This window comes from Procambarus clarkii, chromosome 59, assembly GCF_040958095.1.
Source record: "Procambarus clarkii isolate CNS0578487 chromosome 59, FALCON_Pclarkii_2.0, whole genome shotgun sequence".
In the NCBI taxonomy this organism is placed as follows: domain Eukaryota; kingdom Metazoa; phylum Arthropoda; class Malacostraca; order Decapoda; family Cambaridae; genus Procambarus; species Procambarus clarkii.
This window is the reverse complement of record NC_091208.1, coordinates 20,197,673-20,225,380: the sequence shown is the minus strand read 5'-3', so window position 1 is coordinate 20,225,380 and position 27,708 is coordinate 20,197,673. Positions and strand designations below refer to the sequence as shown.

Sequence of the window (27,708 nt, the reverse complement as noted above, 5' to 3'; positions counted from 1 at the left end):
GTGATGATAAACATTAGAATAGGCTGACGTCAAACAGGAAAATTCTGTCTGTATATATTTATAGACACAAAATCATATATTACTTAGTTCCCAGCTGTTCTCTGCTGTTCCCAGCTGTTCTCTGCTGTTCCCAGCTGTTCTCTGCTGTTCCCAGCTGTTCTCTGCTGTTCTCTGCTGTTCCCAGCTGTTCCCAGCTGTTCTCTGCTGTTCTCTGCTGTTCCCAGCTGTTCTCTGCTGTTCTCTGCTGTTCCCAGCTGTTCTCTGCTGTTCTCAGCTGTTCTCTGCTGTTCCCAGCTGTTCTCTGCTGTTCTCAGCTGTTCCCAGCTGTTCTCTGCTGTTCTCTGCTGTTCTCTGCTGTTCTCTGCTGTTCCCAGCTGTTCCCAGCTGTTCTCTGCTGTTCCCAGCTGTTCTCTGCTGTTCCCAGCTGTTCCCAGCTGTTCTCTGCTGTTCTCTGCTGTTCCCAGCTGTTCCCAGCTGTTCTCTGCTGTTCCCAGCTGTTCTCTGCTGTTCCCAGCTGTTCCCAGCTGTTCTCTGCTGTTCCCAGCTGTTCTCTGCTGTTCCCAGCTGTTCTCTGCTGTTCCCAGCTGTTCCCAGCTGTTCTCTGCTGTTCCCAGCTGTTCCCAGCTGTTCTCTGCTGTTCCCAGCTGTTCTCTGCTGTTCTCAGCTGTTCCCAGCTGTTCTCTGCTGTTCTCAGCTGTTCCCAGCTGTTCTCTGCTGTTCTCAGCTGTTCTCTGCTGTTCCCAGCTGTTCCCAGCTGTTCCCAGCTGTTCTCTGCTGTTCTCAGCTGTTCCCAGCTGTTCTCTGCTGTTCTCAGCTGTTCTCTGCTGTTCTCAGCTGTTCCCAGCTGTTCTCTGCTGTTCTCAGCTGTTCTCTGCTGTTCCCAGCTGTTCCCAGCTGTTCTCTGCTGTTCCCAGCTGTTCTCTGCTGTTCTCAGCTGTTCCCAGCTGTTCTCTGCTGTTCCCAGCTGTTCTCTGCTGTTCCCAGCTGTTCCCAGCTGTTCTCTGCTGTTCCCAGCTGTTCTCTGCTGTTCCCAGCTGTTCTCTGCTGTTCCCAGCTGTTCTCTGCTGTTCCCAGCTGTTCTCTGCTGTTCCCAGCTGTTCTCTGCTGTTCCCAGCTGTTCTCTGCTGTTCCCAGCTGTTCTCTGCTGTTCCCAGCTGTTCTCTGCTTATTTCACTCAGACACACGCCAATCGACACACGCATAATGCACTAACGACACAATTACACACTAATGACACACTAACACACAAGGACAAGAACACATTAAAACACACACACACACACACACACACACACACTAACGACACACTAACAACACACTAACGACACACTAACAACACACTAACGACACACTAACGACACACTAACAACACACTAATAACACACTAACAACACACAACACACTAACACACTAACAACACACTAACAACACACTAACGACACACTAACAACACACTAACACACTAACAACACACTAACAACACACTAACGACACACTAACAACACACTAACAACACAATAGCAACACACTAACAACACACTAACGACACACTAACAACACACTAACGACACACTAACAACACACTAAAGACACACTAACGACACACTAACGACACACTAAAGACACACTAACGACACACTAACAACACACTAACAACACACTAACAACACACTAACAACACACTAACAACACACTAACGACACACTAACGACACACTAACAACACACTAACAACACAATAGCAACACACTAACAACACACTAACGACACACTAACAACACACTAACAACACACTAACAACACACTAAAGACACACTAACGACACACTAACGACACACTAACAACACACTAACAACACACTAACAACACACTAACAACACACTAACGACACACTAACAACACACTAACGACACACTAACAACACACTAACAACACACTAACAACACACTAACGACACACTAACAACACACTAACAACACACTAACAACACACTAACGACACACTAACAACACACTAACAACACACTAACGACACACTAACAACACACTAACATCACACTAACACGCCCGTCAACAATATATTCAAGGAAAGCTAATAATATGTTCGTAGAAAATCAAATTACTAGGAAATTCGTTTCTTTTGAAGTTCAGGAAATTAATTTCAAAGTGCCCCCTATAAAAAAAATATAAACAAAGGCTAAGACTGGCCACATAACATATGACGTCACATCCGGATACATGACGTCACATCCGGATGAATGACGTCAGATCCTCGTGGCTTTCTCATTCGTAGAGACGGTGAACGTACATGTGCGGATAAGGAGGAGCCTATACGGATAAGAACGGGTCAGTGGGTAACGTTCGGCCAACTGAGGTTCAAATTCAAATTCAAATTCAAAATTTGAATCCGATTTAACCGACAAAATTTGTCGGTTAAATGAGACATATATATATAGAGTGGGGGTCAAACCGTTCTTAAGACTATACCACATCCGGGGAACTAAGAACACGAAAGCCTCTATGATCGAGGGAAAGATATAAAGGTTTCGTAAGTACACACGTAAATACTTGATGATGAATCCTAAACCTCGTCATAAAAAACACCCCGTACCATGTATCCGGATTCTATAAACGACCAAAAAAACACCCACACTACACAAAAAAACGAAGCTTTAAAAGCAATGAACAAAAAAACTATCCCCCCCCCTCTCCCCCCTCTCCAAAAAGTCCCATAATCACACTAACGTGATGCATCAAATGAACAAATCCACAAGGGCCGTGACGAGGATTCGAACTTTTACCCTGTCGTAGCTCAGTCGATTAAGGCAGTGTCTGGGATGCTCCCGGACGCAGGTTCGAATCCTCGTCACGGCCCTTGTGGATTTGTTCATTTAAGTCCCATAAGGCCACACTAGGCCACTTTTACCCTGTCGTAGCTTAGTCGATTAAGGCAGTGTCTGGGATGCTCCCGGACGCAGGTTCGAATCCTCGTCACGGCCCTTGTGGATTTGTTCATTTAAGTCCCATAACGCCATAATGGCCTTGTCATGGTGCAATAAATCAATTATGGGGTTACATAAGCATGGGGGTGAGTTGGGGGGAGTCGAACCTTGCTCCACACCCAGCTTCCCGCCCTCACTCTCAGCCTTGGCCCAGATATGTGTGGGGGGACTGGTGGAGGAGAGGTGTCTGTCTGTCACATAGCCAGGCCATACTAGGCCATACTAGGCCATACTAGACCACACTAGACCACATTAGGCCACACTAAACCACACTAACCCACACTCCCACCCACACAAGGCCACACTACCATCCACACTAAACCACACTAACCCACACTCCCACCCACACAAGGCCACACTACCATCCACACTAAGCCACACTAAACCACACTAACCCACACTCCCACCCACCCTAGGCCACACTAAACCACACTAAGCCACACTAAGCCACACTAAACCACACTAACCCACACTCCCACCCACCCTAGGCCACACTAAGCCACACTAAACCACCCACCCACCTTCTCAGAAAACCCATTATCTCGTCTCCAGTAACCTGCAGGCAGCAGCTGAAGCCTCTGTCTCACCACAGAGGACAAACCACTTCATATTGGACGTTTATCAAGTCCTAAGTCCTCCCCCGGAGGAGACAAGGAGGGGACTTACCCACCAAGAGAAGCGTAAGACTGCACTTCCAAGCGTAAGTGCTCTTTCGTACACTTCAAAGGTCTCAAGGTCTTTTCGTACAGGCGGCAGGAATCATTTGAAGAAGCTAAGATACAGATAGAAATACCTGGTAGGATTTGGTGTTATCTTTAATGGCTGTTAACCTCTGGGGGGTTGTTAAGGATCCACCACACAAAAGTTTAACCACACAAAAGTTTAACTACACAAAATCTTAACCACACAAAATCTTAGCCACGAACCCCTGGTTAGTAAGGTGATTGGAATTGCTTAGCACGAGTCTAAAACAACTCCTTCAAGGGTAATTCAAGACTTATTGCATTAACTATCCTCCTTATTATTATTATTATTAGTAGTAGTAGTATATATATATATATATATATATATATATATATATATATATATATATATATGTCGTACCTAGTAGCCAGAACGCACTTCTCAGCCTACTATGCAAGGCCCAATTTGCCTAATAAGCCAAGTTTTCATCAATTAATTGTTTTTGGTCTACCTAACCTACCTAACCTAACCTAACCTAACCTAACTTTTTCGGCTACTTAACCAAACCTAACCTATAAAGATAGGTTAGGTTAGGTTAGGTAGGGTTGGTTAGGTTCGGTCATATATCTACGTTAATTTTAACTCCATTAAAAGAAAATTTACCTCATACATAATGAAATGGGTAGCTTTATCATTTCATAAGAAAAAAAATTGAGAAAATATATTAATTCAGGAAAACTTGGCTTATTAAGCAAATCTGGCCTTGCAATGTAGGCTGAGAAGTGCATTCTGGCTACTAGGTACGACATATATATAGAACATAATGAGTAAATATATTATCCATTAAACGTATGCAGAAGGAAGCAATGAAGACGTTAATCTACTCACCCAGATTCTTGGCACAACTCCCTGACACGTATTTACAACCACCTTCACTTCTACCACCACCACCACCACCACTACCACCATCACTACCACCACCACCACCACCACCACCACCACCAATGTGGGGGTTATTAAACTACACAAATTTCTAAAATGTGTAGGATTGGTACACTCTCCCAGGTAGTGGTCCAGATGATGTTGTTCACACATACATGTGACAACCTTACACATATATGTAGGCTTCCGTTCCACCAGGAGCCACATATGTACAACCTCACATATGTGCTGCCCTCTCCTACATCGATCCCATCGTCCAAAACGCACAACAAGAATCACTAATCATATTTATCAACAAAAAACACAATTCAGGTCATCAATTTAAATAACTTCTAATAACTCAAAATAATATTTTATAGTAATAATGAAATAATATTATTTACAATTGCACAAAGACATCACATTAACGCGGTGTATCAGTGAGGAAATCAGTTGGAGTCATGCAGTGGATTCGAACCTACACCCCTGGGGTACTTCCAAGCACACACCTTAAACCACTGAACCACGATGTGCTATAAGTAACGTAACCTGAGATTAAACTGAATACTTAAGGCATCAAATAGCAAATTAACTTTTACACACTATCCTCATGTAGATATGATAGAGCCCAGTAGGCTCAGGAACCTGTACACCAGTTGATTAAGAGTTAAGAGGCGGGACCAAAGAGCCGAAGCTCAACCCTCCCCAACAGCAGAACTAGGTGATTACAGGTCAGAATGGTTCGTCCACTGACCTTTCGACTCTTCATATTTTCGTAACAAACTTATATCCTCCTTTCTAAATTCTTACTTTGGATATGTGTATTTGTTTTTGTTCATGTTCAATGTTCTTATTATTGTTATTTATTGTATTATAATTATATATTTTGTTATTATATCGTCCCTTCATTTTCTAGTGTGTGGATTGGTCAACATTATTATTTATGTGGGTGTGTTTACTAATATATTTTAAATTCATTTCTTATACTTCCACACTCCCACTCTCTACACCCACACCTCCATACCTTACACTGCTCCACACCCCCACACCCTCCACACCCCCACACCCTCCACACCCCCACACCCTCCACACCCCCACACCACACCCCCACACCACACCCCACACCCTCCACACCCCCACACCACACCCCACACCCTCCACACCCCACACAGCAGGTGTGTGGTGTGTTGCCCACATCAACAAACCAAACACCACCATTTTAAACATAGCCTAACATCGACTTGAGAATGATCCACGACGGACCGAAACGTCGTCGTCCCTTCACCTTCTAGTGGGTATGGTCTGCTCAAGAGCCTAACATCTCTTCCCTTCACCGTAAATAAAGCTCCAACACGAACCGTGGCACCAGTACCAAGCCTGGCTGACACAGTGCCCAATAAGGCGGACTTTAACAATCCCATCTTTATTGACTGATTAGAGCTGCCACGTATGGGGGACCAATAGGCCCTTATGCAGTTTCCTTGATTATCAGAGTTTCGTGGTAGTGGCACCTGCTCAGGTGAGTGCCATCAGTGCCACTTACAAGACACTTATTGTCCCGTCGTGTAGTGGGATGTCCCAGATTTGGACAGTATGATTAGAGGCCCGTAACAGGGGATCCCGGCGCCGCTCCTGGGACTGTTATCAGATCCAGTTCTTTCTAACATTGGCTTCACCGAACCCTCTTACTATCGCATTAGTGGGTTTGTATTCCTGTTGGTTGGCTTCTACTCCTGTTGGTTGACTATTTGACTCTTTCTAGTTGACTTTCACTCGTTCCAGTTGACTTTCACTTAGGCCAGCGGTCTTTTACTCGTATTAGTTGATTTTCAGTCTTACTAATAGAGGTTGCTCAACCTTTGAGAGGTTTGGTCACCTACTCTATAGTTATGACAACAGTAACTAGTTCATGACTAGTCATGAACTAGTTTTTTGTTAAATTTGTTCCCTTGTTGTTCTAGCAAATTGGTGCTAACACACTACGACACTCCTGGTACAACCACTTGGACTGGACGGTAGGACGACGGTCTCGCTTCATGCAGGTCGGTGTTCAATCCCCGACCGTCCACCAAGGGGTTGGGTACCATTCCTTCCCCTTCGTCCCATCCCAAATCCTTATTTCCTGATCCCTTCCCAGTGCTATATAGTCATAATGGCTTGGCGCTTTCTCCTGCTTGAATTTCACTTGGATTGAATCCACTCGAATGTGAAGGACGAGTTTATATTTATTGTTGTTGTCCACCATTAAATTCCTCTTGACGTTTTCTATACGTCCTCTTGGATAAATTCGTGTTTCGATTTGCTTCAAAGTTTTTTTGACTTATAACGTCGACAAGAGTGATTTCCATGGGTCCCTTTTGGCTCTCATCAACAGCCTCGTTGAACAATATTCCCACATGTGAAGGGACTCACATCAATCTTATTTCATTACCAGTTTGTCTTGGTTCCTTAATGTGCTCCTTACACTTTCCCCGAATGTGCTGGTATTCTGTGGCCAGATTCACGAAGCAGTTACGCTAGCACTTACGAACGTGTACATCTTTCCACAATCTTTGGCGGCTTTGGTTACATTTATTAAACAGTTTACAAGCATGAAAACTTGCCAATCAACTGTTGTTGTTGTTATAAACAGCCTCCTGGTGCTTCGGAGCTCATTAACTATTTAATAATTGCAAACAAAGCCGCCAAAGATTGAGAAAAGATGGACAGGTTCGTAAGTGCTTGCGTAACTGCTTCGTGAATCTGGCCCCTGGTGGTCTTCTGTTATTTAATGACGTGTCAACACTTCTCTGTAAACAGACATTAGTAAACAGTAGTAAACAGGCATGTTTACTACCCCTAACTGTAGCCTTAATTTGTTTATACAAAAAATAACAATCAGAGCATCACAACAGTCACTAAGTGTCAACTTGTAGCGTCGAAACAGTCAACAATCACCTTGTAACAGCACAACAGCCACCTCGTGTCATCAAAACAGTCAACAATCACCTTGTAACAGCAGAACAGCCACCTCGTGTCATCAAAACAGTCAACAATCACCTTGTAACAGCACATCAGCCACCTCGTGTCATCAAAACAGTCAACAATCACCTTGTAACAGCACAACAGCCACCTCGTGTCATCAAAACAGTCAACAGTCACCTTGTAACAGCACAACACTCATCAACAGTCAGCAACACGCCTTGCGCCATGTTGCTGGAACTGTCTCTTGCAACACAGAGGCATTCTGGGTATTGAATCTGTATTACCAACTCCACCCAGAGCACAGTCATCCGGTCTTCCTTGCTGGAATAACAATTGCTGTACCTCCTGGTCCCGCCTGGCAACAGTGCAATACTGTAGTTACAGCATGGGAATGACGCTGAAACGGTTTACAGGTTCTAAACGTGATCTGAACGCGTCATAAACATGATCTAAACGCGTCATAAACATGATCTAAACGTGTTATATACATGATCTAAACGCGTTATAAACATGATCTAAACGTGTTATATACATGATCTAAACGCGTTCACGCACATACACGTTTATTCGTCAATTTTGTTGACTTGTGAAGTCCATGAGGTTGTTTGCTTGTTGTTTGTGTTTTGGGGTGTGAGGGGATGGGAGGGGAAGACAGTGGGAGGGGGAGACAGTGGGAGGGGAGACAGTGGGAGGGGGAGACAGTGGGAGGGGGAGACAGTGGGAGGGAAGACAGTAGGAGGGGAGACAGTGGGAGGGAAGACAGTGGGAGGGGACAGTACACACCTATTTCTTGATACCTAGAAGGGAAGGTGCGATAAGCTAGAATCTGGGATGTGGTAAACATTACCAGTACCAGGTGTTGTATCACCAGTACCAGGTGTTGTATCACCAGTACCAGGTGTTGTATCACCAGTACCAGGTGTTGTATCACCAGTACCAGGTGTTGTATCACCAGTACCAGGTATTGTATCACCAGTACCAGGTGTTGTATCACCAGTACCAGGTATTGTATCACCAGTACCAGGTGTTGTATCACCAGTACCAGGTGTTGTATCACCAGTACCAGGTGTTGTATCACCAGTACCAGGTGTTGTATCACCAGTACCAGGTGTTGTATCACCAGTACCAGGTGTTGTATCACCAGTACCAGGTGTTGTATCACCAGTACCAGGTGTTGTATCACCAGTACCAGGTATTGTATTACCAGTACCAGGTGTTGTATCACCAGTACCCCGTGCTGCCATCCCCCGGTACACCACGCTACGCTACCATCCCCGGTACACCTCCATCCATTAAGCCTTTCTAGAAAGGCTTAATGTACCTGAAAGGCTTCTTGGTACCGGAAGCCCGGTACCAAGAAACTAACCAGATAATACAAATATTGAATGATGAATAATACAAGCATCACTTACACTTATAAATATGAATAGTTGTAAATCATACACAATTTCCATGATTTACAACTCATCATACACAATTTCCATGATTTACAACTCATCATATTTGAAGAATGGGTTTGCGTACAAGCCATTCATCAAATATGTACATTATTCAATCCTGTATGTGATTCTTCATTGGCATTCATCATGTACGAGATTTCAGAAGAATATTTAAGTCTGCGTTGATCTCGTGAATTAGTTCGCGTCGTTGGGAACAAAAATTGATTTTTAATTAATTTTCAATTAATTAATTCAAAAACTGATTCTTAATGGGTGTTAATTTTGGACTAACAGCCGTTAATGTTGGACTAACAGCCGTTAATGTTGGACTAACAGCCGTTAATGTTGGACTAACAGCCGTTAATGTTGGACTAACAGCCGTTAATGTTGGACTAACAGCCGTTAATGTTGGACTAACACTCAGCTGTAAAACAGACCTGATAGTTGGTGGTGAATGGGTAGGATAGTTTAGGTGTGTGTGTAACTGAGTGTAAATACTGGGTGGGAACTATGCTTGTGGTATAGACAAGGTGTTTACACTACATTACACACAGAAATCACAATAGCGTGATGTATCAAATGAACAAATCCACAAGGGCCGTGACAAGGATTCGAACCTACGTCCGAGAGCATCCCAGACGCTGCCTTAATCGACTGTACTCTTTGTCTCATGACACTTTGAAACTACTGTATTTACCTACTTGTACTCATGGGGTTGAGCTCTGGCTCTTTCGGCCCGCCTCTCAACTGTCAATCAATTTTCTTCCCACCAAACACACACACACAGGAGCCAGCCTGTAGCAGCTGTCAAACTACTGCTAGGTGAACAGGGGCATCAGAAAGAAACTCTGCCCATTTGTTTCCGCCTCTGCCGGGTATCAATCCCCCGGACCCTAGGACTACGAATCCCGAACGCTGTCCTCTCAGCCGTCAGGCCCCCTAGAGACAAAACACATATAGATACACACCTCACTGCATTAGGCAATGATGTGGTGGAGGCTGACTCCATACACAGTTCCAAATGTAGATATGATAGAACAAAGGTAACTGCAGAAGGCCTATTGGCCCATACGAGGCAGCTGGCCCAGTAGGCTCAGGAACCTGTACACCAGTTGATTGATAGTTGAGAGGCGGGACCAAAGAGCCAGAGCTCAACCCACGCAAGCACAACTAGGTGAGTAAAGACACATATAGAGATACGTGTGTATATGTGTCCCTCCTGTTGTTATTGTTATAGATTCAGCTACTGGGAACAAAAATTCCAAGTAGCACGGGCTATGGTGAGCCCGTAGTGGACTTACCTGGCACAGGAACGGGGCTGTAACTTATCCTGTTGCTAAATCTCTCTCTCTCTCTATGTATCCTATTTAATGGCAAAAGGTCGCCACCTCTACTCGTGTACTCAGCGCCGTTTTTCCAGAAATCCGAGTTAATCACGTGAGCTCTTCTCTTATAAGAACGCCTTCTTGGAAAGCGTAATTAGACGTCTTCAAGATCCCTACCAGCTCTCAGCTGTGCCACAATGACTTCATCTTAGAAGGAGTTTATTTTATTTTTTATAATTTTATGTAAATTATTACTGAATTATTTTGTTTAAATTATTACTTTCTTAACTATTTTGTGTATAAATTATTACTTTCTTAACTATTTTGTGTATAAATTATTACTTTCTTAACTATTTTGTGTTTAAATTATTACTTTCTTAACTATTTTGTGTATAAATTATTACTTTCTTAACTATTTTGTATATAAATTATTACTTAACTATTTTGTGTATAAATTATTACTTTCTTAATTATTTTGTGTTTAAATTATTACTTTCTTAATTATTTTGTGTATAAATTATTACTTTCTTAATTATTTTGTGTTTAAATTATTACTTTCTTAATTATTTTGTGTTTAAATTATTACTTTCTTAATTATTTTGTGTATAAATTATTACTTTCTTAATTATTTTGTGTATAAATTATTACTTTCTTAATTATTTTGTGTTTAAATTATTACTTTAATAACTTTTTTGTTTAAATTGTTAATTTTTAACTACTGTCTACATTTTTATTTTGATAAAATTCTCGTTGTCGGGACAGGAAGCCTGTGTATAGGTTTATCGAGGTCCTACTAGGTAGTATAGGACCTAGTAGGACCTACGCCGATGACTAGGATCTAGTCTCCTTACAAGGTCATCAACTTTGGTCATCAATCAATCAAGGTCATCAATCTACATCCCAAGATGCAACCCATTACAGTTGACTAACTCAGGGATACCTGCTAGATGAATAGGGGCATGAGGTGACACGAAAAGTGTCTCAACCCATATGTCCCCCTCGCTTGGGGGGATCGAACCCGGGATTATCCATTTGGGATTTATTTAACAGGAGCGGGGCAAGTAGCACGGGCTATGGCGAGCCCGTAGTGGACTTACCTGGCACAGGAGCGGGGCAAGTAGCACGGGCTATGGTGAGCCCGTAGGGGACTTACCTGGCACAGGAGCGGGGCAAGTAGCACGGGCTATGGTGAGCCCGTAGGGGACTTACCTGGCACAGGAGCGGGGCAAGTAGCACGGGCTATGGTGAGCCCGTAGCGGACTTACCTGGCACAGGAGCGGGGCTGTCGGTTAAAGTAAATCATTGGAGTCGACTAAAGTACCGGTATCATGGAGGGTTGCTAACGTGGTACCGTGTAATAATGGGAGATAGATCACTGGTATTGGAGTATCGGTTAATTAGCTTAACGACTTTTGTGGGAAAATAGGCTGGATTCCGATAACTGCAAAAGCCATTCGTCTGCATCCTGAGAAACACAGATTTAAAACAAAAAGTCACAACATGGATTTACTAAAGACTTGTTCATGTTTGACGTATTTGTTCGTATTCTATTCCAGCATAGTTGAAGCAGTTGATAGCGGCTAGAATTGTCACATTAGAACATAAGAATAAAGGTAACTGCAGAAGGCCTATTGCCCCATACGAGGCAGCTCCTATTTATAACCACCCAATCCCACTCATATACATATGTGTAAATCACGAAAATTAACACATGATGAAAAGATACATCTTCATTCCTTCTGAAGATGTATTAATATACGAAAGTACTTAAGGAAATTCCTGTTTCAATTCTTCCTCCGTGGTCAGACACTGTCACTCATATACATGTCCAACCCACGTTTGAAACAATCGAGGGACCCCTCGATTGTCATATATGAATGAGTCAGGCTGGATATAAATAGCTGCCTCGTAGGGGGGCCAATAGGCGTTCTTATATATATTCTTTATATCTCCATTGGTATACCCATTCATCCACTTATACATATCATTCATCTCACAAGTAACTATTCGCCTTTCTATAAACTAAACATGTCGAATCTCACTTCTACGGGATCACCATAGCCCGTGCTACATGGACACTTCGTTCTGAGTAGCTAAATCTGAAACAACAGCAACAACAGAATCTCACTTTTCATATTTGAAACCTTTTTTGAAAGGTTTTAAATTTACGGGACTAACTTGATCATTCTTCGCTAAACGCATTGTTTTTTAACTATGTTATAATTTGGCGACTCACATGGGATGTGAATCTAGATATCCTGCACTAGTTAACTTCGAATGAACTATGAGGGTGTTGACCAGACCACACACTAGAAATTGAAGGGACGACGACGTTTCGGTCCGTCCTGGACCATTCTCAAGTCGATTCTCAAGTCCAGGACGGACCGAAACGTCGTCGTCCCTTCAATTTCTAGTGTGTGGTCTGGTCAACATACTTCAGCCACGTTATTGTGACTCATCGCCTGCAACTATGAGGGTATCTTCTAGTATTCACGAATGAACGAGATGTTTACAAAGCCTCATTCCATATCATGTCACTTGATAACCAATATATCGTTGAAAATCGTAGCCTCACTCTTTTTCGCAGAATTTACAATTAATGTCCTGAGTTGGGAGGTTTGTGTCCTATCGTTACCTTCCATAGATATCAAAAGCCTGAGTCTGGCTATTACCATATCACACTACCATGTGTTATCACACCACCATGTGTTATCACAGTGCAATCAATCGTGTTATCTCACAAGTTTCGTTGAATTCTGATATACAGGTGATTTGTGAGATCTCAGAATACCTTCATATCGCTTGATAAAACGACTATATTGCTCATTTTTGGGTAACCAGGGTTGGATAATTATTGTAATCCTATCCCTATTGTAAGAGAAAATCCTTTGATACAGTACCGCACAGGATACTGCTATTCAAACTTGAGAGGCAGGCAGGAGTAAGCAGAAAGGCCCTAGCATGGGTAAGGAACTGCCTAACAGGAAGGACCCAGAGAGTAACAGCATGGGGCGAGAAAGTCTATTCCCAATGCTCTGTATGTTCAATCATATCATTAATTCAGTAATAGACTTTCTTGGGCCATGAGAATAATCTTTGGAAAGTGCACACGGAATAGTAACAGAACGAGGGGACATGGGTGGAAGCTGGAAACTCAGATGAGTCACAGAGATGTTAGGATGTTTTCTTTTAGCGTGAGAGTAGTGGAAAAATGGAATGCACTTAAGGAGCAGGTTGTGGAAGCAAATACTATTCATAATTGTTAAAAACTAGATATGATAGGGAAATGGGACAGGAGTCATTGCTGTAAACAACCGATGGCTAGAAAGGCGGGATCCAAGAGTCAATGCTCGATCCTGCAGGCACAAATAGGTGAGTACACACACACACACACACACACACACAAACACACACACACACACACACACACCGATGGCTAGAAAGGCGGGATCCAAGAGTCAATGCTCGATCCTGCAGGCACAAAAAGGTGAGTACACACACACACACACACACACACACACACACACACACACACACACACACACACACATACACACACACACACACACACACACACACACACACACACACACACACACACACACACACACACACACACACACACTTTCATCACCTAACCCTGTGCACCATACACAAAAAATGGTAAAACAATGTTTACAAACAATTCTAACATAAACCCACGCTCGGGAAGAACTGGCTTCTCGGGAAGAACGTGGCGGAGTAATGAACCCAGAATGCCAGAACGCTTCTCTTAGATTTCCACTTAAAGGAGGGAGAGAGAGGGGGGGGAGGGATTGTGGATCATACCAGTGTAAGCTGGCTTGTTGGGTATATACCAAGTGAGACACAATCATACCGGAGGAGGATACAATCTCACTTGATTTGTTTCGGAAAGCAAGTTTTTTCTCTCTTAACACACAGGTTAGTCAAAGGTTAAGAATCAGGGCCCAATAGGTATAGCTCAACCCTCCCTTAAAAATCAAGTTTAAATCATCAGAATTAACTGAATACAAGTGTTAATTACGGTACTATAGACTACGTGTCACGTGACTGAAGATTTTTCAACTGTAGTCAGATTTATTAATCGCGTGATTAATCAAGACCTTTTACTACTGTAATCTGGTTTATTAATCACGTGACTAGTAACGACATTTACTACCATAGTCATATTTATTAATTACGTGACTGGTAAATACTTTTACTACTGTAGTCAGATTTACTAATTACATGATTAGTAAAGACCTTTACTATTAATTAATCACGTGATTAATCACGTTTTTCTGTGAGGAAAAAAAAATTGATGTAGAAACTCAAGGTGGAACTCCTAACAATAATTCAAAATTGGACAAACTTATATTTGAAAACAAAAATAATGTAGGTAAGCAAAGGTACATTTCTTATCCAGTTGTAAATACATTTCTAAGAGTTGTGGCAAGTTTGAATTATCATAAACAAATCATAATGTTTAAACACCGAGTGTAAAACATTAGACAAATGCACACATTTAATTATTTAATTATGTATCCTAGCCTTTTCACCTCTTGAAAACATTTACAACAATTTATCGTAGGTTGTGCCCCAATAGATAATATCATTTTGTGAAGTTGCATCATAATGGCATCCATAAGCATGCTGTGTGTGTTATATTCCAATATATATGTCAGATTTCATTTTCAGAGGCTTCTAAAGAAATCATATTATTTTCCGTGACATTCTGAGTGCTAGGCTGTCTTTGTGGTGTGCACTTACCCTCAAGACCGGCTGTATACATCTTTCTTGTGATGCTTTGTTTCATAGCGTGGCTTTGGAGTCCCCAACCTGGTCCCTACTACAAGTCCTGGAGTCCCAAACTGGTCCCTACTACAAGTCCTGGAGTCCCCAACCTGGTCCCTACTACAAGTCCTGGAGTCCCAACCTGGTCCCTACTACAAGTCCTGGAGTCCCAACCTGGTCCCTACTACAAGTCCTGGAGTCCCCAACCTGGTCCCTACTTCAAGTCCTGGAGTCCCAACCTGGTCCCTACTACAAGTCCTGGAGTCCCCAACCTGGTCCCTACTACAAGTCCTGGAGTCCCAACCTGGTCCCTACCAGCACCTCGTCTCCGTTTCACTACTGCCCACAGCGCCTCTGGCTTCCTAAACATTTACTTCAGAATACCGTACACAAAGTATCTGCGTCTTTAGGAATTTCCAAACTGATCTAAGTCATTAGTTTGATTATGTATTGTTTGAGCTTCTCTCGTAGAGGGGAGTGTTTATATATATATATATATATATATATATATATATATCTTTCTCTGGGTAAGAAAGTTTCTCTGGTCAGGTTCGCTGCTGACAAACCGGTGAAAGTTCATCAAATATGCATAGCCTATTTATCCCCACATTTTCAAGGAGTCAGCTTAACTCCCCTGAACTGATCTTAGAGAGTTATAATGAGGTCAACAAACACCTTATTCTTTTGGCAACCTTCCCGGAAGGAGCTAACTTACCCTCGTCGATCCCCTTGAAATTGTCGCCACTCCTAGGAAAGCTTCAATACACATCATCAAGAGTGTTGGTCTGGACGGATAAGGCTTCTGGGAACGCCCACCACCACATTCACGTAAGGAATCCCAGCTATCGTAGCTTCCTACCCTTATCAGCATCTCCTTACACGTCCACCACATCAAGAACAAGCACGTGTTTGGAACTGGTGGGCCGCTATCGCCACGAATCACAGCGAAGCGAGTGGGCCGAGGCTTAACCAGAAAGCAGTGTGGTGTAAGCGATACGAAGCGAGTCAGCTTGGCGGGGATGTGTAGCGATATTACCGAGAATTGGTTCAGTCGGAGAGAGAGGTCGGTGCGGGGCGCTCGTGGCTGGCACGGACGGCTCAGCCGCCAGTCAAGCCTCAGCCGTCGGGACGAGCACCAGCACCTCGCTCCCAGTCTCGCCTAAGGCACGCTACCCAGGAATGGATTGTTCGCCTGTATTGTGTCGTCTGAACGAGTCCGGGTCAAGAAGTTCCGCAAGTGAGTTGGAATTCGTCGTGTAAGAAAATAATACAATAACACGGAGTGCTTTAAAAAGCTTTTATTGTGACTGAAAACGGATATTTACACCGCAAGTGCTTCCTACTACAATAGTGAAACATTACTATGTGCAACAAATCAAAATATACTTGAAACTTGACATAGAGACTAGAATTAATAAGTGCCTAGGTGCCCCAAGAAACCCTTAAACTATCAAGAAAGTATTCATCTCTGGAATTTAATACTACAATCAAGGTTAGTATGTTTAAATATACAAATGTGTGAGCATTGCTTACATTTTAGTGCAAATGTGAAATATATATATATATATATATATATATATATATATATATATATATATATATATGTCGTACCTAATAGCCAGAACGCACTTCTCAGCCTACTATTCAAGGCCCGATTTGCCTAATAAGCCAAGTTTTCATTAATTAATGTTTTTTCGTCTACCTAACCTACCTAACCTAACCTAACCTAGCTTTTTTTGGCTACCTAACCTAACCTTACCTATAAATATAGGTTAGGTTAGGTTAGGTAGGGTTGGTTAGGTTCGGTCATATATCTACGTTAATTTTAACTCCAATAAAAAAAAATTGACCTCATACATAGAGAAAAGGGTTGCTTTATCATTTCATAAGAAAAAAATTATAGTAAATATATTAATTCAGGAAAACTTGGCTTATTAGGCAAATCGGGCCTTGAATAGTAGGCTGAGAAGTGAGTTCTGGCTACTAGGTACGACATATATATATATATATATATATATATATATATATATATATATATATATATATATTAGTTTAGATAACATCTATGATCTATTAGCACCACCTTCTTGAATTAAAATTATACAACTCTCTAACTTCACTTGCTATTTATACAACTAACCAAGTACAATTTTTTTGTATAGAAATTGTGGGCAATATTTTCAGCTCGAATCATTTAACATGTCAATATATCCTAAACCAAAAAGTATATTTAAAATACACACATATATTTACTTCTAAGTAACTATAAAGTCTCAGATAATGATCACCAGTAGACAGACAGTATCCCTCCTACCCGTCCTTTCACTGTCAATCAACACTGAAGACAAACAACATAACATATGCATCAGAATGGTACAATATTTGAATAATTATTCATTTTTGTTCACTCGTATTTCTGCCACCATATTCCTTCCCTTCTATGGCGTGTGATAGTTAATATATGCCTTTTGCTTTCTTTGACAAGTAACTGATGGCCTTTATCAGCTTCTTGATTCAGTCTTTAAGTTTCCTTGTTCCCGGAAAGAGAGAAAGAGAGAGAGAGAGAGAGAGAGAAAGACAGAGAGAGAGAAAGAGACAGAGAGAGAGAGAGAGAGAGAGAGAGAGAGAGAGAGAGAGAGAGAGAGAGAGAGAGAAAGAGCGAGAGAGAGAGAGAAAGAGAGAAAGAGAGCGAGAGAGAGAGAGAGAAAGAGAGAGAGAGAGAGAGAGAGAGAGAGAGAGAGAGAGAGAGAGAGAGAGAGAGAGAGAGAGAGAGAGAGAGAGAGAGACAAAGAGACGCTAGCCGACATCCTGTTGACGCTGGGGAAAAACAATGGGTGGTTGGTGGCGTTAGACGGAAGAGGGAGAGGGAAGATGATGATGATTGGAGTGGTGGAGAGGGTAATGATGGGGGAAGAGGGGTAGCAGGAGATGGAACAGAAGGCGGAGAGGTAGAAGAGCAGCAAAGTGTATTAGCGGTGATTGATAGCATGCTTTCCCGGAATCCCATAATTGCTTTGTGAATACGATGCCGTATTAAAGAATAACTTAGTTTTTTTGGTAACTGATAAAGACTTAAATTCCAGTTAAATAATAGGCAATTAACATCTAAATCAAATAAATTAAACCTGTATTTCGTGTTAAAAACTAACATTTAATGTTTCCAGCGTGAACAACAGTACATACGAACTCGCACCTGGCCAGGCTATACAAATAATAGATTTTCAACAAGGAAGTCGATGTAACCAAACATTAAAACTTGAATATAAAGCTAGAATTGCTAAATATGGTGACCACATAATTTGCCTGGGAATCACAGCGATGACGTATGCGGTCCTAAGACTGACGTCATTACGCTATTAACAACCCATTCACATATAGTTATAGCATTCTGTAGCCATTTAGCGTTTCTTGTTCAACCTGGGACTAAAGATTGTTCATGAATATCAAATGGGGTTGTGGTCCCATTGACAAGCTGTGTGTAGCAGGTGATATCTGGCAACTTCCAGTCGGATTTTTTTGTGTAATCTCATTCATGGAATCCGCCGGCGGAGAGTGTAGTAATTTAGTCTCAGCGCTTCGTACAGTTTTCATGACAAAGCGTACGATTGGCGGTTGCGATGTAATCACATATGGATACCCATTCATTTGCCATTTCACGGGCTTTAGTATGATATTCCATTTTTTGATGTCGACGAAATGATTACAAAAATTATCTGTGTCGTGTATTGACAGTCGGGTCAGCCAAATACAGTATAAGGTTTCCTCAGTTCACTAGGCGTCCCAGATCGTGATTTTACAACCCAGAATTTCAAGCTTGCGTTCTTTTAATTCATTCCCGGATTTTGAAGTGTAGGATTGCAATGTATTAAAATAATACGAACACGTAGAGAAGACAGGGATGGTGAGCGTGGGGGGCGAAGGTTTGACAACCTGGTGGCTCCACATGCTGGTGTAGAATGTTGATGAGTTTAGCTGTTTGGAAGCACAGCCGACCTGTTTCGCATTTCCAGGAATTTCTCCCGGCGCCACGGCGTTCAAATACTGGGCGATCTCAGCTCAGAGGAGGGGGGAGGAAGGAGGAGGGGGTTCTGAGAGAGGGGGGTTAATCCCCCACCTTTTTTTGTATTTCCGTCTGATTATTTGATTAGTTGGTCTTACCTCCACTTTTTAAAACGGGTTTGTGTGTGTGTGTGTGTAATTACCTAAGTGTAGTTATAGGATGAGAGGATGAGAGCTACGCTCGTGGTGTCCCGTCTTCCCAGCACTCTTTGTCATATAACGCTTTGAAACTACTGTGTGTGTGTGTGTGTGTGTGTGGAAATGGGGGGTTTGAGACGGGCGTAAGACCGTGGCAATAGGGGTCAGCACGACCAATTACCACGTGAAGAAAGAAACGGCGTTGTCTTAAGTAATCATTAAAGACAGAGCTCACTCACCTTCCAAGAATCACCTAGCAAAATACGCAGGGGCTATATATATATATATATATATATATATATATATATATATATATATATATATATATATATATATATATATATATATATATATATATATATATATATATAAACTCAACTTCCTTAACGGCGATATAGGACGCAAAATATACACTAATATATGCACATATTAACAAGAATGTTCCTGCGCCCTGTTGACACTGCTAGAAATAGCAGCAGCAATGGCTACCACGGCGCTAGGCACGCCCACGTTGAGTACCTTGCCAAGCTCTACATATATTGGCCCTCTGTTTAAGGGGTGCCCTAGGGGCTGGGGTTTAAGGGGTGTCCTAGCTGCTAGGGCCTCCCCCCTCTCCTGGGCCAAGCCTAGGCTATATATCACGCCCACCTGTTGACGTGCCTAGAATGCACATATCTTGCGTATATTGTATAGCCTCTTTCATATATTACCGGCAAGTATAGTGTTATCTCATACTCTATTTACCATGCACGGCGCCCTTCAGATATTTGTAATTTGCCGAATAGAATAGAAAAATATGATTCTGTATCAAAGGATTTGTATTGTCAAAGAATACCTGAAACATGACGATTCGATTTTAAGTGATCTGCTAATAAAACAGAATTCCATTAGACTGGCAAGGCTATTTATTCGGCTAATAATAACAAAATTATAGGCGTATTTAGTCAATTTAAAATATCTCTGAAAATCGAAGTAGAGGAGCTGGAGCCGACGTCACCAGTGAGCAGTGAAAGTGGAGTGCGCGGGACAACGTGGCAACTGGCGCTCGCCGGCAACTCCGTCAGCTGATTCACGGAATGCGATGCTGCCGACCGTTGGTGGCGGCCGTACGACACAAATGTTGCTATTACTGTTCCTCTAAAACTATATATATACACACACACCCACCTTTGATTCGTGCCAGTCCTGTAGCGCAAGACTTGTATTGTCACCTCAGCTGTCGGTGGCGCGAATATCAACGACAATAGTTAAGGAATGGGAAGATAAGATACCAGGTTGTGCTGGAGGACATGGGGGCCTCTACCGGGAAAAAACTTTCTAAGGGTATTTCTTAGTAAAACATAAGGGGAAGAGGCGTGAGTGATAGGCTATATTGGGGGACGTGGAAACTGCGCTCACAACGTCTCGTCTGGCATGCTGCTCACAATTGATTTCTACCGGGGATGTTATTCGTTAAATATGGAACGCGGGGAGTGTGGGCTGGGTTGGGGAGGTAACCCTATGAGTGAGTTTCTTTTGTTATGTACCCTACACCCATTCTGTGAGTGGTAGTGTACTCCATAGCCATTCTGTGAGTGGTAGTGTACTCCATAGCCATTCTGTGAGTGGTAGTCCACTCCATAGCCATTCTGTGAGTGGTAGAGTACTCCATAGCCATTCTGTGAGTGGTAGTGTACTCCATAGCCATTCTGTGAGTGGTAGTGTACTCCATAGCCATTCTGTGAGTGGTAGTGCATTCCATAGCCATTCTGTGGGTGGTAGTCCACTCCATAGCCATTCTGTGAGTGGTAGTGTACTCCATACCCCATCATGTGAGTAATATTAAACCCCCAACCAATTTGTTTCGCTAAGCAAGCTACAAACACTGTTTAACTAGCCGGTAGAGTTTGCAGACATGATCCTAGACACGTTGGAAATCCGTATCGAACAAGGATGGAGTGTTATTAGAAAGAGGATGACGTAAAGGGTGAAGCCACCAGACGGACGCTGCAAGGAGCTCCCAGGAATCATGTGTGGGCGTCCAGCTGTTGTTGTTCAGTAACCTAACCTTTTATTCATTTCCAGACAGGGCTAAATTAACCGTCCCGGGAAAACGTATTTGTGCGAAATACACACGATTGTGGCTTTATGTATACCCTCTCCCTGTATATGAATATATATAGTCCTGTATATATATACACGTCACAGTGGAATCCACAGTTAAATTATGATTATTTAAAAGAGAGAGAGAGAGAGAGAGAGAGAGAGAGAGAGAGAGAGAGAGAGAGAGAGCAAGATGGTCTAACAATCATTTGAAGGTCCAACCACCAACGATTTAAATCGGTTTCCCCCAACCCCCCCACTCTCCCTTTCCACCCCCTTCCCTTCCCTTCCTTCCGTCCCTCCCCCAGCCCTGAGGGCGCCTCCCAGAGTGTTCCGGGAACTCTTCGGGCACTCCCTCTTCACCAGGCCCCGTCACTTCTGCTAGGAGGGTCCTCGTCGCTGCAACATAAGGAACACGAGAGTTCATTGTGGGAGGAAAAAAAATAATTGTTTTATAAGGAGATTTTGAGTGGAAAATGGATTTTGGAAGGAAAAGATGCCTCTTGGAGTTGTGAAATGAATTTCGGAGTAATTGTCCCCCTTATGTAGCCTATGTTTTACGATGGAAACTGTGGATTAGAATGCACTAGGATTATGTAGTTGCGTAATTTTGTCTATGCAGTTTGTTAGATTTTGAAGGAAGGCGAAGTGGATTTGGCAAGTTTTGAATTCTACTAATTCTATTTCATGAGGACTCAGAAAATGTACGTCCTATTGTGGCTGGTATATAAGATTAACACCCCAAAATGGGGCTAGCATAAGATATATTGGGTTAGCATACGTAAATAAAGGGCAAGATAGCTTAGGTAGCTAAGATATTACCACACTTTCAATATTACTCTAGTTTACCAGCGGGTATTAATTCCGGGATAGCCTAATGCAGCTTAATACTGTGATAGCCTAGTACACTACCGTACTGGAATTGCCTAGTACACTAATAATGATGGTATATAGTGCATTAATTATATTGGGTTAGTACGATGGTTAAATAACGGCTGTATAATACAGAATGGAATTGAAATTGAAATAAGTTTATTAAGGTAAAATACACACAAAGGGATGAGGTAGCTCAAGCTATTCTCACCTCGTTCAGTACATCGTGTTAATACATACATATAAACACAATAGAATGGAGTTGGTGTGCAGTACAGTAACACGGGTTGTGCTGTACCGCCAGGGGTGAGCCAGTAGCGTGAGGGATCAGTTGTCGATGAAGCTAGCTAGCTTCTCCGAATTACTTTTTTCGCATAACGGAAAGCTGTGAGCAAGGGCTCGGGCTCACACACACACACACACACACACACACACACACACACACACACACACACACACACACACACACACACACACACACACACACACACACACACACACACATAGGTGAGAAGGTGGTGGAAGCCAAGACCGTTAGTAGTTTCAAAGCGTTATATGACAAAGAGTGCTGGGAAGACGGGACACCACGAGCGTAGCTCTCATCCTGTAACTACACTTAGGTAATTACACACACACACACACACACACACACACACACACACACACACACACACACACACACACACACACACACACACACACACACACAACACATTTTAGGGCGTTTGTGCATGTATATGTTTACACTTGTACGTGTTTTATACTAACGTGTTTTATTTTTGCAGGTGTTGGTGATCAACATGTTGGTGTGTCCTGGCTGCCACATCGGGCTGACGCCAACCCTGCCCGCCCCACAACCCACGCATCAACTCACGCCCGTCATGGCCCCCTGCAGCGCCTCCTCCCACTGGGTCACCACCACGCACCTCGCTCCCAGGCACGTGCAGCCGCCCTACGTGTGCGGACGCATGTTCCAGATGGGCGGAATGGCGGCCATGCGCCCCTGCTTGCCGGTACCCCATGACGCCTGTCACGTCGTCTGCTGCCTCACCTGTCCCCACGCCTGCCCTACTATGCGTTCCTGCGCACTCAGTACCAAGCTCCCCTGCGCAGTACCGGAAGCTCGGAGTTCACTACACACTTCCGGCGGGGGATTAGTCGCCGGGGAGACGGAGACGACGGGACGCAGTGTCTCCCCAGACACCAAGGTCAATCACCAGGCCTCTCTCAACCCCTTCCTCAATGCTGCCACCTCCCAAGCCGCCACGCCTAACACCAGGTCCCAGCCTGACGCCCCTCCACCCCACAGACACAGCCCATCGCCGCCAGCCCCGAAAGAACCCGATAGTGTGTGCGACAGCCGGGTGCTGACGGCGACGCGACACGCCCTGGAGGAAAGCGGCTGGTACTACGGTGCTATCTCGTGGCAACAGGCGGCGGCCATGTTGCAGGATACTTCCGTTGGTACTTTCTTGCTACGGGATTCCGCAAGTCCGCAGTGCCTCTACTCTCTCAGTGTCCAGACTAGCAACGGCCCCACCAGCGTCAGAATCCACTATTCCTATGGTAAATTCCGGCTGGATTGCACTGGTCATAGCCAGAAACACACGCCGGAGTTTGATGGCGTCGTTTCTCTAGTGGACCACTATGTCAGCGTGACTTCAACTCAGGTGTGGGTCGACCACGAGGGTAACACCTTCAGCCCCATCGACATCAGACGGCCGCTGCGGAGAACGGTGTCTTCCCTGCAGCACCTGTGTCGCCTCGCCCTCAACACCAGCAGCTGCAGCACGCCCTCCGACGCCATACTCCCTCCTGCCCTCAGGAGCTTCCTCAAGAGATATCCCCACGCGTGCTGACCCAGTCTCGCCTTCCACGGACATGCGTAACTGTGATCAAGGGCGCTATTGTTGCTCCGGTAGTAATGTGGGTGATGTGGATTATTACCTCCACTACCATAGGTCTAATACTCTATACCCACTACGCGATGACTTATGAAGAGTCGTACCTTAAGGATGGTTACATCCTCGAGAGGGTTACGTCGTTCTTAAACAGACCACGTCGTCTTCAGACAGGGCAATTCACCCGTCAAGATGTGGTCAAAAGACTTGAGCACAAATTCAACTGGAGCTCCTGATTTAGGGTGCCAAAAACCGACTGTGCGTCTGTGATCATTTATAAATATGGTAGCTAATCGAAGGACCAGTATTCCCCCCTCCCTCCCTCTCTCCCTCCTCATTTCACATACATTCTTTTCAACACCAAGATTCTCAAAGCTCTCGTAGAATACATTGTTTACTATGAAACGCAAAATAAGCATTTCTATGATCTCAATACAGCCGTAAGTCTCGAGCATTAGCAGTTAAGCTTCCTATGTTGAAAAGGAGACGTATTTTCTTTTTCAAGCTTAACAGTATGGTTAAGTTATAACTTGAGGGTAAGTTTATGTTGATGTGTGGCGTGCAACAGTAAGTATGGGCGTCAAGGGGCACAAATGTTATACTAATTCGAGTGTCTGAAAGCAGGGATGGTGGGCTAGGCTGCCACATCACCCAGCCTGTTCTCTCGAGTGTTACAACGTCACAAAAATGATGTACTAAATTGCCCGAACCTAACCTAACCGAGGACCTACGGAGAGAAAACAGGACACCACGTCAATTTTGCAAGCCCCTACGATCTTTAGTACATCAATTTTTTTGGCCTTAGGGATTTTATACGTCAAAATATGATGTAGTATTCGAGAGGCCGGGTTGTGTATGTATCTCCCAGGAAAAAGGTTTCAATACTAGTGAGGCGACCTCGGCTGCTCTTAGTAGGCTTCCTTCCTCAACGTATTCTAAAGACGTTTCGATATAATATAATAATGTTTCGTTAAATAATATTTATCTATATTATAATGAAATGTTGGAACAAAGGGAACCCATCTATGACTTACCGATGCCCGTCCTAACTATTCCAAGGTAGTGTAATGTGAAGACAGGTAGTTTGTCCAGGTGAATAGTGAATAATTCTATTCACCAACTTCCTTCTCAAGACATGAGGGAGAAAGGTAAGGTAATTATGCGGAGAAAAGCCTAAGGCAGAATGACTAGCCCACGCTGAGGAAGAAATAATAGTACGTGTGGAAGGTTCTGGGAACTGGAAGGTTAACTCTGGGCTCAGGCCTTATATGATCTTCTAAAAGATTGTAAACACGTTGGACCCACACATACAGGTCACACACTGCCTAGTTGATGATGTCTTTTTATGCTTTTTGTATCATTTAATAGCAGTCTATTTATGATTATTTATATATAAATATATATATATATCTTCACAAGTCACTCATAGTGAATAAATCCCTCCCCTAAGGCTCTCACGCACAACAATATGGAGGTCAACTATGCCACAGCTACTTAAGATACAATGTATTATTAGTATTTAGTTACGCTGCAGAACAATAGATGGCGCGCGCGCTGTCACAGGAGCTTCCAGTTTCTCTTATTATTGTCAACATTTACGTTGCTGCATATCTTCCTCATGTATCGGCCGTAGCATAGGGAGTTGACAATTGCTCTACTCGTGTACCATAGATTAAATGATTTAGGCAAGAAAGAAAAATATGTAAGTCAGTCATTATTTGAGCTGTGATCCACGGTGTTATCCAGCGACATGCGAAGGTTGCACTTCTTGGTTGGCGATGCGCCTTGCCAGTGAAGGCAGGTCATGCGCGCGCAGTTAAATCCTACTTCATCAAAAAACTTAAACCCTCTCAAGTCACTTAATTCTCACTCGAACTACACACCGCTACCTATATACCCTCTCAATGAGCAAAACCCATGTGGTTGACATACATATCTCTTTTTTTTTAACAAACTTTCCGAGAGTAACTCAAAAGTTGCTTTTTTTTGAGTGGCGGGAAAAAATAGAAGTTCAAAAGCTGCTTTCACTCAAGTGTTCGTAACGCCAAGTGCTTCAAGAAGTGCATCCCAAGTGTGTGTGTCGAGGGGTAACGGCCACTATAGTTTATAAGAACGCGGGTTCGCGTGAGTCATGTAATGTCAGGGTGATAACGGTTACAAATTTTGTAAGAAAAAGCAAAAATTATTTTTATTAGAAACGTATATATGGAACAGAACTCGAGAACAAGACCAAACAAAACAAAAAAAAAATCTCGTTGGGTATTTATATTGTTGGAATTTTGATACCATCTTCTTGCTTTTGTCGGCGTATCAACAAACTCTTGGAAAAGTTATTTTATATAAATAACTTATTTGTATAAATAACTTTTCTTAAAGAGTTATTTTCAGGACTAGTATTTTTATAAATGAAACTTGTCATATAATTTGTTCTTTCTATTTAATTTGATTGTCACTTGTAATGTCGTTAGCAGACATGACAGACCTTAGTTACCTCATTATTTAAGGTATGGTAATGTCGCTGCCTGTGTAGGGCAGCGACTGAAAATAATGTGTATTTATCTACGTTACCACAAGTCTATTGTGAATAAAATATATTTTGACGTAAATTATGGTTTCCTTTTTATCCTCTTTTATATTGTGTTTTTATTTCTGACCTGTGGGTTAACCAGTCAATAAAACGGGCAGGAATTACGATAAAGTAATAATATTTTTAAACTTTTTTCTGACGCTGTTTTGTGTTGACCAACAAAACTGTTTATATTATGTAATCGTAGAGGAGAGAAAGGTATAAACAATACAGTAAATATTGGAAGAGTTAATACATGTTAAATAAAATACATACAGTAAATATTGGAAGAGTTAATACATGTTAAATAAAACTAAAAAAAAATAGGAAAAAACGACAAAAATGGCAACACCACAAATGTTGCTATGAAGAAATTTTGGCTGAAAATAAAGTCCTAAAAATAAAAAGTTTACTCTGGCACTTCCTCTTGTCTATTTAATCACGAATGAACAAACCACCGTTGCTGGCAGCCGTTAATAAACTTAGAACAATATGTATTTTAATTGGATATTCTATTAAGATATAGTCCCTGTGGCGTAGTGGTAAAGCACTCTCCCAACGAGCGCTTTTGGTCTGGATTCGTATCCAGGCCGGGGGAGGGTTGACCAATTTCTTTCTTTATTATGCAACCCATACCCATTCCGTGGGCGGTGGTGGAAAGGGTTGCAGAGGCACATAATCGGTTCAAGAACTGAATTTATGAAGGATTAACTAGGCGCCAATCCTTAACTGTAGCCTAAAGATTTGTGGAAAAATTTCCCGCACTAAGATACTGGCCAATTATTTGCCCTTTATACAGGACTGTTGGAAATATCAACTTACGTCTAGACATATGTCTTATGTAAGTAATTATCTGAAGAAAACAAGAAGTTGTAAAGACTATGTAGCACTGTAGACATGTCTTAATCCTCTTTTAAGATGGAAAGTTAGACATTAATGCGTCGAATTAGTAATTGTCAGTC

The 27,708-nt window shown here is 42.7% G+C and overlaps 2 protein-coding genes across 2 annotated transcripts; one reads left to right on the top strand and one right to left on the bottom strand.

Moving 5' to 3' along the window:
* Positions 1 to 310: 310 nt before the first annotated feature.
* Positions 311 to 8,813, bottom strand: LOC138353744 (ribosome-binding protein 1-like). The gene is made up of 2 exons (XM_069307136.1): positions 8,417 to 8,813; positions 311 to 1,161 (listed from the first exon to the last, which is right to left on the bottom strand). The coding sequence occupies exons 1-2, from the start codon at positions 8,811 to 8,813 to the stop codon at positions 311 to 313; spliced, it is 1,248 nt and encodes a 415-aa protein (XP_069163237.1).
* A 7,363-nt stretch (positions 8,814 to 16,176) lies between these two features.
* Positions 16,177 to 26,786, top strand: LOC123749939 (cytokine-inducible SH2-containing protein). The gene is made up of 2 exons (XM_045732060.2): positions 16,177 to 16,619; positions 23,065 to 26,786. The coding sequence occupies exon 2, from the start codon at positions 23,080 to 23,082 to the stop codon at positions 24,136 to 24,138; it is 1,059 nt and encodes a 352-aa protein (XP_045588016.2). The 5' UTR covers positions 16,177 to 16,619; positions 23,065 to 23,079; the 3' UTR covers positions 24,139 to 26,786.
* Positions 26,787 to 27,708: the final 922 nt, after the last annotated feature.